Source organism: Belonocnema kinseyi, chromosome 2, assembly GCF_010883055.1.
Source record: "Belonocnema kinseyi isolate 2016_QV_RU_SX_M_011 chromosome 2, B_treatae_v1, whole genome shotgun sequence".
NCBI lineage: Eukaryota > Metazoa > Arthropoda > Insecta > Hymenoptera > Cynipidae > Belonocnema > Belonocnema kinseyi.
The window spans coordinates 66,755,110-66,767,366 of NC_046658.1; the positions used below are offsets into that span (position 1 = coordinate 66,755,110).

At 31.3% G+C, this 12,257-nt stretch overlaps 1 protein-coding gene across 1 annotated transcript in view; it reads right to left on the reverse strand.

Moving 5' to 3' along the window:
* Positions 1–12,257, reverse strand: part of LOC117167100 (cryptochrome-1) — a 36,183-nt gene that overhangs the window by 9,927 nt on the left and 13,999 nt on the right. The window contains exons 2-7 of the mRNA XM_033351741.1: positions 10,424–10,571; positions 10,104–10,333; positions 8,007–8,258; positions 4,984–5,168; positions 2,712–2,941; positions 2,239–2,406 (exon numbers count right to left, since the gene is read on the reverse strand). Coding sequence (XP_033207632.1) covers positions 2,239–2,406; positions 2,712–2,941; positions 4,984–5,168; positions 8,007–8,258; positions 10,104–10,318 — 1,050 coding nt within the window. The 5' untranslated portion in view covers positions 10,319–10,333; positions 10,424–10,571. The remainder of the gene's footprint in view (positions 1–2,238; positions 2,407–2,711; positions 2,942–4,983; positions 5,169–8,006; positions 8,259–10,103; positions 10,334–10,423; positions 10,572–12,257) is intronic.

The following is a 12,257-nucleotide window of genomic DNA, read 5'->3' on the forward strand; positions in this document are numbered from 1 at the left end:
GTATAGAGCTCCAAGGAGATTATGTTGAAAAATAAAAAAAAAATTACCCAAAAAAAATTGTTTTTATACTTCATTCTAAGAACTTATTGAACTACCCTCGTACATAGTTTGTCCACAAAATGGAATTTTTTATTTTCCATTATTTTTTGTGCAATCAAAATTTGAATTTTCGGTTTTTGAAGAAAATCAAAATTTTTTTTTGACAATCTTGTAGGGATTTCAAAAAGAAATGTTTTTCTTCCCTTGACTTTTTTTCATATCGTGCGTTTTTCGGCTTCAAATTTTGATTTTCGGTTGATTAAAAAAATTTTGAAAACGCTATAACTCTGAGAATTTTCTTTTTATTGAAAAAAAGTCATGAGGATAAATTGTTTGCTCTTTTCAATACTATAAATATCCGTACATAGAATTTTCAAATTCAGAAAAAAGTGGTCTCAAAAATTTTCAAAATGCGCTCACTTTTTGAATTTTTATCAAAAATGGCTGGTTAACGAACTCGTCCTTTCTTTTAGGACCTAGAAAAAGTGTGCCATAGATGGATATGATTTGTTTATTTTTTCGAGAGTTATCGTGTTTACGGGCGAACGGACGGACGGGCAGACGCCATCATGAAAACCTGATTTTCGGATTCAGGGCGTCTCGAAACGTGGAGATCCGTTGAAAAAGTGTGATGTCAAATTTCCGACAATTCTAATACTTTCTCAATCATAAATGATGAGAATGTAAAAAATTAGAAATCTCTTTTTCCCCAAATTGTTCCCAGATATTCTAAAAAAAAATTCAGATAATTTCCTAAGATTTAAGAATGTGCGAGAAAAATCCGTTACTTAAATTCTGCATAATTTCCTGTGGTAATTTCCATAAGTTCTTAGGGGAAAAAATTCGTGAACTCCCAAGGGGGTTTTTCAGAAATATTATAACTGAAAATTTACCCAACTATATCTAAAGGCTTCTGATGAAACTTTACGGTTTTTCTGAGGAACTTCCTAGGAGTTGACCTATCAGTAATTCTGAATATAATGCATTCTGCGTTTACGTCTCTGCACCCTTTTGGTACATTTATTCTTTAAAATTTGCTTAAATGAGTTTTATAAAAATGAATGTACTTTTAAATTCTAGGGAATACAATTTCGCTGTAAGTTCCCGGGAAATGTATGAGGAAAGGCCCAGCGAATTTCCAAATAAATCTTCCAAAAAATGTTATCGTCTGTTATTTGAACAGAATTTAGTGGGATATTAAAATTCTTGGAATAATCGCAGAAATTTGTCTAGAAATTTCCTGATAATTTAAACAGAAATTCCTTGAAATAGAATTTTCTGTTAAATTCTCTGCATATTTGTTGTGAATTTTCATAGAACTGCCAAAGAATTCCTTTAAATTTTACATCGGGATTTTCATATTAAAATTTTTTTTCCTACAACTGCAGGAAATAAAATTGTTCGGTAAGTACCCTGAAATTTTTTTAACAAATTTCCTAATAAAAAATCACCTCAAAGAATGTTTTTGGCAATATTTAAAAAAAATGTTTACATGAGATAAAGCAAAATATATTTTAAACGTTTTACTTGCCTTTATTCCTATTATATATCGATGGGTGCTACGAATATTAGGCTATCTTTCCGCTACGGATAAGAATTATGCTAACGTCATTTAGCTAAGTTTTCAGGAGGAAAAATCAAAGTATTATTTTTTTAAACATTTCCTACGAATTCAAAACGCCAGTATTTTGTATTACAGTTTGTAATGTAATGTAGACTCCTATAACTTTCAAAACAAGAAATTTTAAAAGATTTTTATTTCTTTTAACACTTTTGCGAGTTTAGTAAATTTCATGCAAAATGAAGTTAACTTAATTCTGTACGGTAACGAAAGGATACCCTATTATTCGTAGAACCCATCGATATGATATCTTATACCTTGAAACAGTGTATCGGAAATACGGAATATTGCACTAAAGTTGCAAAACTTCAGGTTTATATTTATTTTTCAAATAATAATAATAATAATAATAATAATAATAATGTCTGTTTCGCATATGATATAAAAGTTGTTTGTAATTTTTCTTTGTAATCTCGAATATATATACTTCATTTCATTAAATAATCCTTTTTTTACAACTAATTATTCCAGTACAAAGAATATTGTACATATAAAATTTTTGATTTGATTGAAGACGAAATTTAGGGCCTTTTCCAGATAACAGAAAGGTATCTTACGCATTTTGTCCATGCACTTACGTTAGCCCATTTGGCGAGAGCATCGACGTTTTTTTCCCAGGGTATCTGGACGCAAATTGGATTTCCTTGCATTTTATTGAAGTTGGGATTGTTCGTGGCCGCACAATAAAAAAATTCACGCCATAGCAATTGACCATGAAGAGAAAGCGGAGGCACTGTTTTCTTTATCTGAAAGTTCGAAAAGTTCATCGTAAATTGGAGAGCATATGTGGAGAGACGATATAAAAAGTCGTATCATAAAAGCTTCCAATTGTGATTGTATCATAAATAATCGCTTATTCTCCAATACCTACTATCGTATTTCATCGTATTTTTAAAATGGAAAATTTGCTTTAAAGTTGAAAATAAATGAACAGAAAAGTTCGAAATTAATCGATACAAATTAATTTAGATATAGAATCTCTTTTCGCTAACTTGAGTCTTATTTTCTTTAAGAGGCAATCTTATCGAAATAATTGAGATGAGTAAATTACTTTTTTGTAAAGATCGATCAGCTGATAGTAAAAAAGTCTTGTACTGAGACAGCCAAATCGTAGATAAGGCGAGAGGCCAGTTTGACTAGCAAGTAGCGACTGGGGAGTCATTTTAGGGCGACCGAAGCTCGCCACCCACGCTTTTCTTTCAAGATGACGTTCCAAACGTGCAATAGCTTCACTCTCTCCGCCAACCCAAACTGGAGGTAGTAGGCCTTCAGTATCAAAACCTGAAAAGCAAAAGGAAAGTTTAGCTGGATCTACTTTCATCGTCCGTCTTCAAAGCCAATATGTTATTTATTGTTATTAACCGCAAAAAATGTAATGAATATTGCGCTTATTCGACCCGCATCATTCTTTAAGCAGAAACACTTGGAGTTTCAGCCGGGTGTCCACTATGGTGGCTCAAAAACACTATTTTTTATAGGGCAACGATCTCCCCCATTTCATCCCAAATCCGAAAAAAGAACTTCTCTTATTTTTTATTTTATTTTATTTTTATTTCAGCAGGTACAGGTTTTGGCTGGAAGTTTCCCATGTAAAATGCAGGAGGAAAAATCAATTTTTTGAGTTTATGGAATAACTTTTTAGGGTTTTGGGAAAATGTGACGGGAAAGCATAGAGGCTTGTAGAGAATTATTCAACAAAGAATTTCATGTATCCCTGAAGACAACCCTTATCAGATCTGTTTTATCGTCTTCTTTTTACGTAAAATTATTTAAATTGACCTAGTGTAATATTTATCAACAATATTTAATAAATTTTTAATAATTTAAGCAAATGGAATTTTTTTAAATTTGTTTTTTCAAAATTCGTTTTTTCCTTAAAATATATTACTATTGGTCTAGCGAAATACTGATTAACATTGGTTAATCAATTTTCAATTATTGAAACAAACGAAGTTTATTTAAATAATTTTTGTTTCAAACATTTCGTTTTTTATTAAAATTATTCCAATTCATTTAGAGGAATGTTTATCAATCTTGGATAATTGATTTTTTAATATTTAGACAAATTCCATTTCTGTAAGTAATTTTTTTCGAAAATGTATTTTTATTAATGAAAATTATTACTGTTGGTCTAATGGAATATTTATCAATATTGGCAAAATAATTTTTAATTGTGTGAGCAAATTCCACTGATTTAAAAAGGATTTTTTCCCTCAAAATTCGTCTAACTGGCAGTTTATCATCGTTAATAACATAGATTTTCTTTAAAACATTTTCCAAATGTATTAGAATAATTTATTATTTATTTCCACAACCTTTAATTTGCTTAAGCAATCATTTCCCCCAAAATGTGTAAATTTATTCAATTACTTTTATTGAAAAGGTTTTAAATTATTTAATCAATGGGATGAGTATTTTGCAGTGGCATAGCTAGGGGGAGGCGAAGGGGGCCGCTGCCCCGGAAGCAAACTCTTGGGGCGGCAAAACGATCTTTAAAATGAATGCAGATTTGAGAACTATGGTCGGCAAATTGTATTTGGCCCCGGGAGGAAAATTTCGTAGCTACGCCACTGGTATTTTGGTAGACCAATAGTAATAATTTGTAGAGGGAGAAACGAATTTTTGAAGAAAACATATTATTCAAACAAATTCCATTTGTTTAAATAGTTGAAAATAAATTGAGTAATATTGATAAATATTCCACTAGATCAATTTAAATAATTTTAAGTAAAAAAAAGACAATGATACAGTGCTCAAAAGGTCGGTTTCATGAAAATTTGCCATGTTTGGTTTTAAGGGTACCTTTCAGGGACTCGTGGGGGTCTGTTCGGGATGTGAAACTCATATGTTTTATACATGAAATTCTTTATTGGAAAATTCTATGCAAGCCTCTATACTTTCCCGGCACATTTTCACAAAGCCTAAAAAAATATTCCAAAAACTCAAAAAAGTGATTTTTCCTAATGCATTTTACATGGGAAACTTCCAATCAAAACCTGCACCTGTTAAAAAAAAAATTAATTAATAAAAAATTAGGGCATTTCTTTTTTCGTGTTTTGAATGAAATGAAGGGGATCGTTATCCGCTAGCATAAAAAAAATTTCCTTGCATTTTTAGACCACCCTAGTGTCCAACCTTCCGTCCGTCTTACTTTTTGCCTGGGAGTGGAAGCAAACTTTAAGATCTTTGATGAAATTCGTAGCATCATCCGATTTCAACTGACAAGATGTCAAATTTCAGCGTTGTGAGTTTTCAAAAACCCCCCTTTTTACTGTCCCGAGATTTGTTTCATTTTATTAAGAATTGAATAAAAATAATTATACCTAATTCTTCAAGTGTGGGGACTCCATATTGATCGTCATGGTCCTCTTTAAGGGGTGTAATTGCATTCCCTAGACAGTCTAATGTAACTGTAGGGGCTGGAAGTTCTGGGGAATCCATACTCGCAACAATATTTTGAAATTGATGATAGGTCAAGGGTGACCTTCCTCCATTTTTTTCTATTATCCTAAAACAAGATTCCTTTCTAATTTTTGCAATTTTCTATAAATTCAATAAATAGAGATTAAGTTTTTCCCACAGTCGTATGAAGAATGTATTTTACAACACTAACACATTTTTTCTCACATTTCGTAGACAATTCTGAAAGATCCGGCCAAACTGTAGAATTGCAAAAAATTTAAATTATAAAATCTGAACGTTTCGATTTTCAAAAGGATGCACATTTTTACGCTAGTTCGAGATATGATGTTTACAAAAGTAATAATGTATTCAAATATATTTTAAATTTTGGTATTTATGAACAGTGAATGAATCGAAGTTAAGAAATCAACAATGAATATTTATGCTTTTGATAAATATTCAGAATTACAACGATTCACAACTTATAGAGATTAATCAGACCTTTTCAACATTTCACGTTGATGAACTTGTATTGAAAATTGATTTTGTTTCGCAATTAATTATGATCTAAGATGCATGCGTTTTGTGCTATAAATATATTTTCTATATATGCTGTAGCACGTTAGCTACAGTTTAATGGCAACTCAGTCCCGCAATGAAGTTTGTAATTAAGGCGCACCACCACTTAAACCCCTCCACATCACTTACACGAAAATCCAATCGATATTTTCACTTAAGTGTACTGAATAAATTTGTTTAATTATTAAAACAAAATCACTATTAAGAGAAGATCATTAAGATAAAATCTTGGCAGGTTCCAAAAGGTAAACTAATTCGAGTATTTACATTTAAAGTTTTTTACTGTTTCTAATTTAATTTTACATTAAACTATATACATGTAAATGAAAGAAATTTAATAATTCGAAAGTTAAAAACAAAATGTGGAGTCAATGTTCACGTTAACAAAACAAGAATGCACTTCCTAATATCGTTTAGAACGAAGCTAGATAGACCACCAGTGATGTTGGATAACACGAGGTAAAATCGATCAACGCGTCACGTACAATTTAAATAGTGGAGAACATAAATTATACTCGATATGTATGCATATATATTTTCTGAATAAGTATGTGTATGCCCGTTCTATTTCAGCAATAAACAGCTATCCTGATGTAGACCGAAACAATGCGCCATCGAAAACTAAATTATAATTCAAGTCTCATATTGTACAATTTATCAAAATATTTTAATAGCAGCAGTATATCTAAATGTTGCTTAGACTTTTTATAAAGCATGAAACTTGGCATTGCGTTAATTTTCTATAAAAATTTTAATTTTTTTTCGAAAAATATCCTTGTATTTAGCCTTTTTTATTATATCGAATTGTTTTATGAGAATTTCGAAAACGCAGTGTATTTTTATACATAAAAATATGTTTGTGAAATATTCCGAGAACCTCCCTTTCCTTTTCAGACTCTATATATCAACAAAAAAACTCTTTCGAATTATCGAAATTTAGATCTTATTAAATAACCAACTGATTTTGGGCATCCGCATAAAAAGGGCCCTTATAGCCGGTATGGAGTTAAGTATAGGGGCACGTAGCCGGATAAATTCCCTGCATTTTAGGCTCAAAATGAACCTTTCTACTTTAAGAACAAGTCACTGGGGAATTTTTGATCTAGGAACTTCAAAAAACCATTCTTTAAGAAAAATGCATTTAAACTTGGCGAAATGTCATAAGCACCCATGTTATATTTTTTCTTTGAATGTAAAATATACTTACTTCCGGTTACTATCTTAATATAAATATACTCCCAGTTAATTAGGTATAGGTCCCAGTATCAATTTCCACTAAAACCTAAAACTAATAATTTTGACATTAGCTTAGAAAAACGCGAATATCTCCTAAACAAGAACCGGCCATAAGGGCCCTTTCACATGGACATACACAATTAGTATCTAGTAACTTTCAATTAAACTAATAAGCTATTTTTATTTACAATTTTATTTATTTATAATTAGGTATAACAGAAATTTTAAAACTATTCCTAGGGAAAAGTTGGACCTAAAAAAGTATAAATAATTTAGATTTGATAGAAATGTGTCTGGGCGAATTAAAAAATTTTTGATTTTGGTATTGAATAAAATTATCTTTATAACTTGTGGTTTAAAAAATATATAAAAATGCTTGAAATTCTCTTTATTTCCAATTTTGATTCCTGGATATTAACCATTTTTTGCATAGTGCATTTTGTCACTGGAAAACAGAGGTAAATTAAATAGAAATGATCTCACAGAAATTAATTGAATTCAATCAGAAAAAAATTCGAAGACTTTTTTTACTACATTTTTCTAATTGTTTAATTTTAAACATTAAAAATGTGAAAATATACCGTTCCCAATTCTCATTCCAAGCCAACTAGTTACTTTCCTTCCTTTGAAAGTAAATCACTGCTTTAAGTTGCATTTAGATTGAAGTCCACAAATTTTTTTGGTTAAAATACTCAGATTTCTTCATATATTTTACTTTTTTGACCACTGGAATTTATAGCTTTAGAATTGAATAACTGTTGATAAAAACATATAAAAGTAGACTAATTTTCAATTTATAGTGGTTGCATTACAAATTAAACCCTTTAATCCCCAGAGCTTTTCTTAACTTGTTGTTTTACTTTTTTGTGTATAAGAAACGACTTTCTTGCATCTGATGACTGTTTCAGAGTAGAAAGAAGTGAAAAGTAGAATTTTGCGCATTATTGCCCGTATTAACGCATTATCGCGTGATATTAAGCAATATTACAAAGTATTTTAAAAGTCTACACGTAAATATGTAAAAATATAATCTCGATTGAAAGAAGATGTTTTGAAATATTTTCAAGAAGTAAAAATTGATAATTAAAACATGAGTTATTTAATATCTAATTATCAATTTTGGACTTACTCTTTCAAGTTGTAAAGAGTGTGGGACGTCCTGTGAAGTACCGAGATACCAAGCTCTTCACAGAGAGTCGAGATGTTGAGATCACGAACACGTCCAAATGGTTCGGGATCCTCTTCAAAGGTGAGATTCGTTGTTCCCCATTCCTTAAATAATTTTGGAAGAGCATCTGCTGGTTGACCACGTATAACGAAAAGACGCGAGTTGAGTTTCCTTAGAGAGCGATCCAAGTCGTCCAGGCACTGTAGAAGGAATCTAAAGAACCATTCCATTTATGATTTTCATTTTATACTCTTTTTCACTTTTATTGCTTATTTTAAATTTACAGCTTAGTGCTGTTTCAGAGTTGATATTTTTCAATTTGAGAACTCCAATTTAAGTAATTTGTGATCGCATTTCAAATCCTATATTTCTGAAATTGAATTTAATTCAATTACAATTTACGAATGTTCAATTTATTTTTCCTGACCAATTTTTCTTTTTCCCTGGTTGTTAAAAATTTGTCTTTCAGGTTAAATTTTCAAACAAAGAAATTAATTTTGAACTACAAAGATAAATCTTCAACCAAGAAAATTAATTTTTTACTCAAAAGGTTAAATTTTAAACGAAATACATTAATTTTCCACAAAATAATAGTACAAGTTTTAGTGAAAATGAAGAATTTTCACCAACAAATTAATAGTTAAATTTTCATATACAAAATAATTTTCAATTTAAAAAAAAACAAATTTTTGAAAAAAAGTTTATTTTTCAACGAAAGGAGTTAACTTTTAACCAAAATGTTAAATTTTCAATCAACAAAATTAATTTTTTTGAAAAAAAGAATGACTTTTAAAAAAATACCTGCATTTTGAACAAACTAGTTCCATTTTCAACTAAACAAATAAATTTTCCACTAAAATTATTAATCGTCAACCAAAGAAATTAATTTTGAACCTAATGGTTTAATTTTAGACCAAATAGATACATTTTTTAAATATTTAAATTTTCAATTAAAGAATATAATTTTTCCAAGAAATATGGAGTAGTTGAATTTTCAGTTAAAAAGAATGTTCCAATCGAAAAAGAAAGAATTTTCAACGAAATATTTAAATCTTTAACCATATGAATGAACTTCGAATTGAAGTAATGAATCTTCAACCAACACACTGAATTTGTAATCAAACAGTTGGATTTTTTACCAAAAAGATTAATTTTTCACCAAAAAAGAAGGATTTTCAGCTAGGACAGTTACATTTAAAATCCATGATGGAATAGTTATATTTGTAGTTGAAAAAATTTATTTAAAAGTAGAAAGATTACTAATAAGAATAATATTTTACCGAAAATAATTAATTTAAAATACAATACATGAATTTTTAACCAAATAGTTGAATTTTCAAACAGACGCGGAATAGTTTCATTTAGTCTAAATAAGACGAATGTTTAATAAAATAGTCGAATACTTGACAAAACCAGATTCATTTTCTGCCAAATAGGTATATTTTTAGTAAAAAAAGATTAAATTTCTAAAATAAAAGATGAATTGTTAATCTTTTAAACTTTCTGCAAAACAGTTGGATTTTCAAACCGAAAATATGAATTTTCAAGAAAAAAGTTAAGGTAAAATTGTTTAATTTTCAACAAAATAGTGAAATTGTGTCTTCATTCCCTAAGTTTATAACATCTTCACGAAATTGTGTGAAGCAGGAGTGACGGATTAAGCCTCCGAGTAAATCTTATAGTGCCTATCGTAAGGGGTTAACATTTTCAGAAAAATACCTATGAGATTTATGGATGACCGCTAAACTTCAACGTCAGTTTATCGAAAATTCCTTGACTCATTCTGGTTTCTCCTGATATTCGCTCACCTTTTTTTTTACTTTCTGACTTTTCGTGGCTTTCAAGAATACCCTGACGTGTAGCAACCCTGTTATATGTTTCAATGGTAAGCTTTAAAACTTGAATCCATTTAAATTGCCATACTTTGGAATGGATACTGAATTTTCAAAACAGCAAGATTGGATGAGTTCTGATTTTTCTGATTTTTATTTTAGAAACACTTTCATATTTAAAAAAATATTTAAATATAAATATATGGTGTTCACAGTCTGACAGTACCTCCACTTGTTGATGCTGACATTGGTACTTCCGGCAAACCAAGGATCCAGGACGAAAACACATCGGAACGTCGAAGCACCTATGAGACCTTCTCGAAGGGAAGGATTATCATGGAGTCTCAGCCCTTTTCGAAACCAATGAACAGTGTGCTTACGGCCATCTCCTCTCACCTTAATACCTCCAGTTCCTATATCACCATCTCGACCTCCAGTCATTTCTTGACTCCTCGTCTGACAATTTAATCAGAAAAATAATAACATTACGATCGGATTGCATTTTCGACCTATCTGACCACGTACAAAATTTTTAATGCTTTTTACTTTATTCTTTCCAGAAAATTATATTTCATAAAGACTTGGTTTATAGTTGCTTCTTCATCAAAATAAGAAACCATTTCTCGTAAATATCATTTATTTACTGTCCTTTTATCGGCCGATAGAAATATGTAGCTATCGATACAATTGTAAACTGAAACAAAAATAAAATACGATTGTTCTTAAATTGTTGTAAAATAGTTTTACCATAAATTAATTTATATGTGAAAGTCGTTTTTTGATCCAATAATAAGCAGGACTCTCTCTGGCATGAATTTGTAAACATAACGGATAATTGACTTATTAGGCATGTAATTTAAATATTTAAATTTAAACTAGTAGCCGGAAATTCACACATAGGGCACTACGAAAGTTTTGCAATACAGACGAACCTTTTATAGTTTTTCGAAGTACTTTCTACCGCAGTGAAAACACTTTTTCATGCGTCGAAACCATTGTCGTGGTTGAATAGCCAGGTGCTAGAGTCGAGATTTCGGCCTGATGTTTTTGAGTTGGTTTATGACTTGGGGTAAACATACCTGAGTGTACCAGAAAGAGGTGACTGTACGTTGGTTTCCCAGTACGACCCTATCCACAATGCCGCGTTTCCCAAAGAATACTGCAATCATTCTTTTGTTTACAGATCGAGACTTCCGCACCTCCACTGGAGCATCCTCATCTTCAAACAGCCAGAATTTGTTTTCTGATTTTGTTCGAAGGTCGTAATAATACAGCCAGGTTTCGTCGCCTGTTATAATACTATTTACATCCCGAGAAGATCCCGATTCAAACCTTTTTAGCATTTTTTGGCACCACTTTAATCTCGCTGCCATTTTCTCCTCGGTCAAAGGATGTGGTACCCATAGAGTACAAATCTTCCTAACACGTAAATGTTTATGCAGAATTATAAGAACTACTGGTGCGCTAATGTGTAGCATTTGCTCTATCTGCCAGTACGCGATTCTTCTATTATCATTCAGTAGATTATTCACAGACGCAATGTTTTCCGATGTCATCACTTCCGGTTGTCGACTTGAGCACGAGTCCTCTGCGAGACCGAAATTTCCTCTTTCGAATTGTCTGTACCATCGGCAAATTTTTGTGCGATGCGTACAATCCTTACCCAATACTGGAGACATTTCTTCAAAACTTTCGTCTACACTTAAACCGCGAGAAAAGTTGTATCGAATTATCGCACGATATTCTTCCTTTGTCCACGACGCCATTTCTCAATCGTTCCGGGCTGCGTGCTTAGACTGTACGGAGTCCTGAGTCAACAGGTTTCCTCTTCCTACCTAATTTTTGACGCTCTTTCTAATAACGCAAGGATCATCTCTCTTCTTCCAATAGGTTTTGTGTAATGCAAAACTTTCTTAGCGCCCTACGTGCACATTACGCGATGCGTGCATTATTCGTTCACACTTTTCGTAAAATATGAACATATTCCCGTGGCTCGCTCAACTCGCTCTGCACACACACACATATACAGGGAGTCCCACGAGAACTGTAGTTAATTTTTGTGGGGGGGAGGGGGCACAAAAAAATAAGCTAAAAAGTCCCAAAAATTTTGTTGGTCGAAAGCGACCAACAAAAGTTGAAAAGCGACGTGAATATAAAGTTTAATTGTTTAAACTAACACATTTTTCATAGTTGTAATTTTTTGTATTTTCTGGCCTTTGTAATTAATGTTTTTATCATTTCCGTTTATCTGAATTTTTCAACAAATATTTCATTGTTCTTATTTGTTGCAACAATCGCTTATGAACAAAAGTTTGCAGCCACACATACCCACACGTGCATGCAACTTGTACCCTCTGTTGTGTCCAGACTTTTTTGCCTA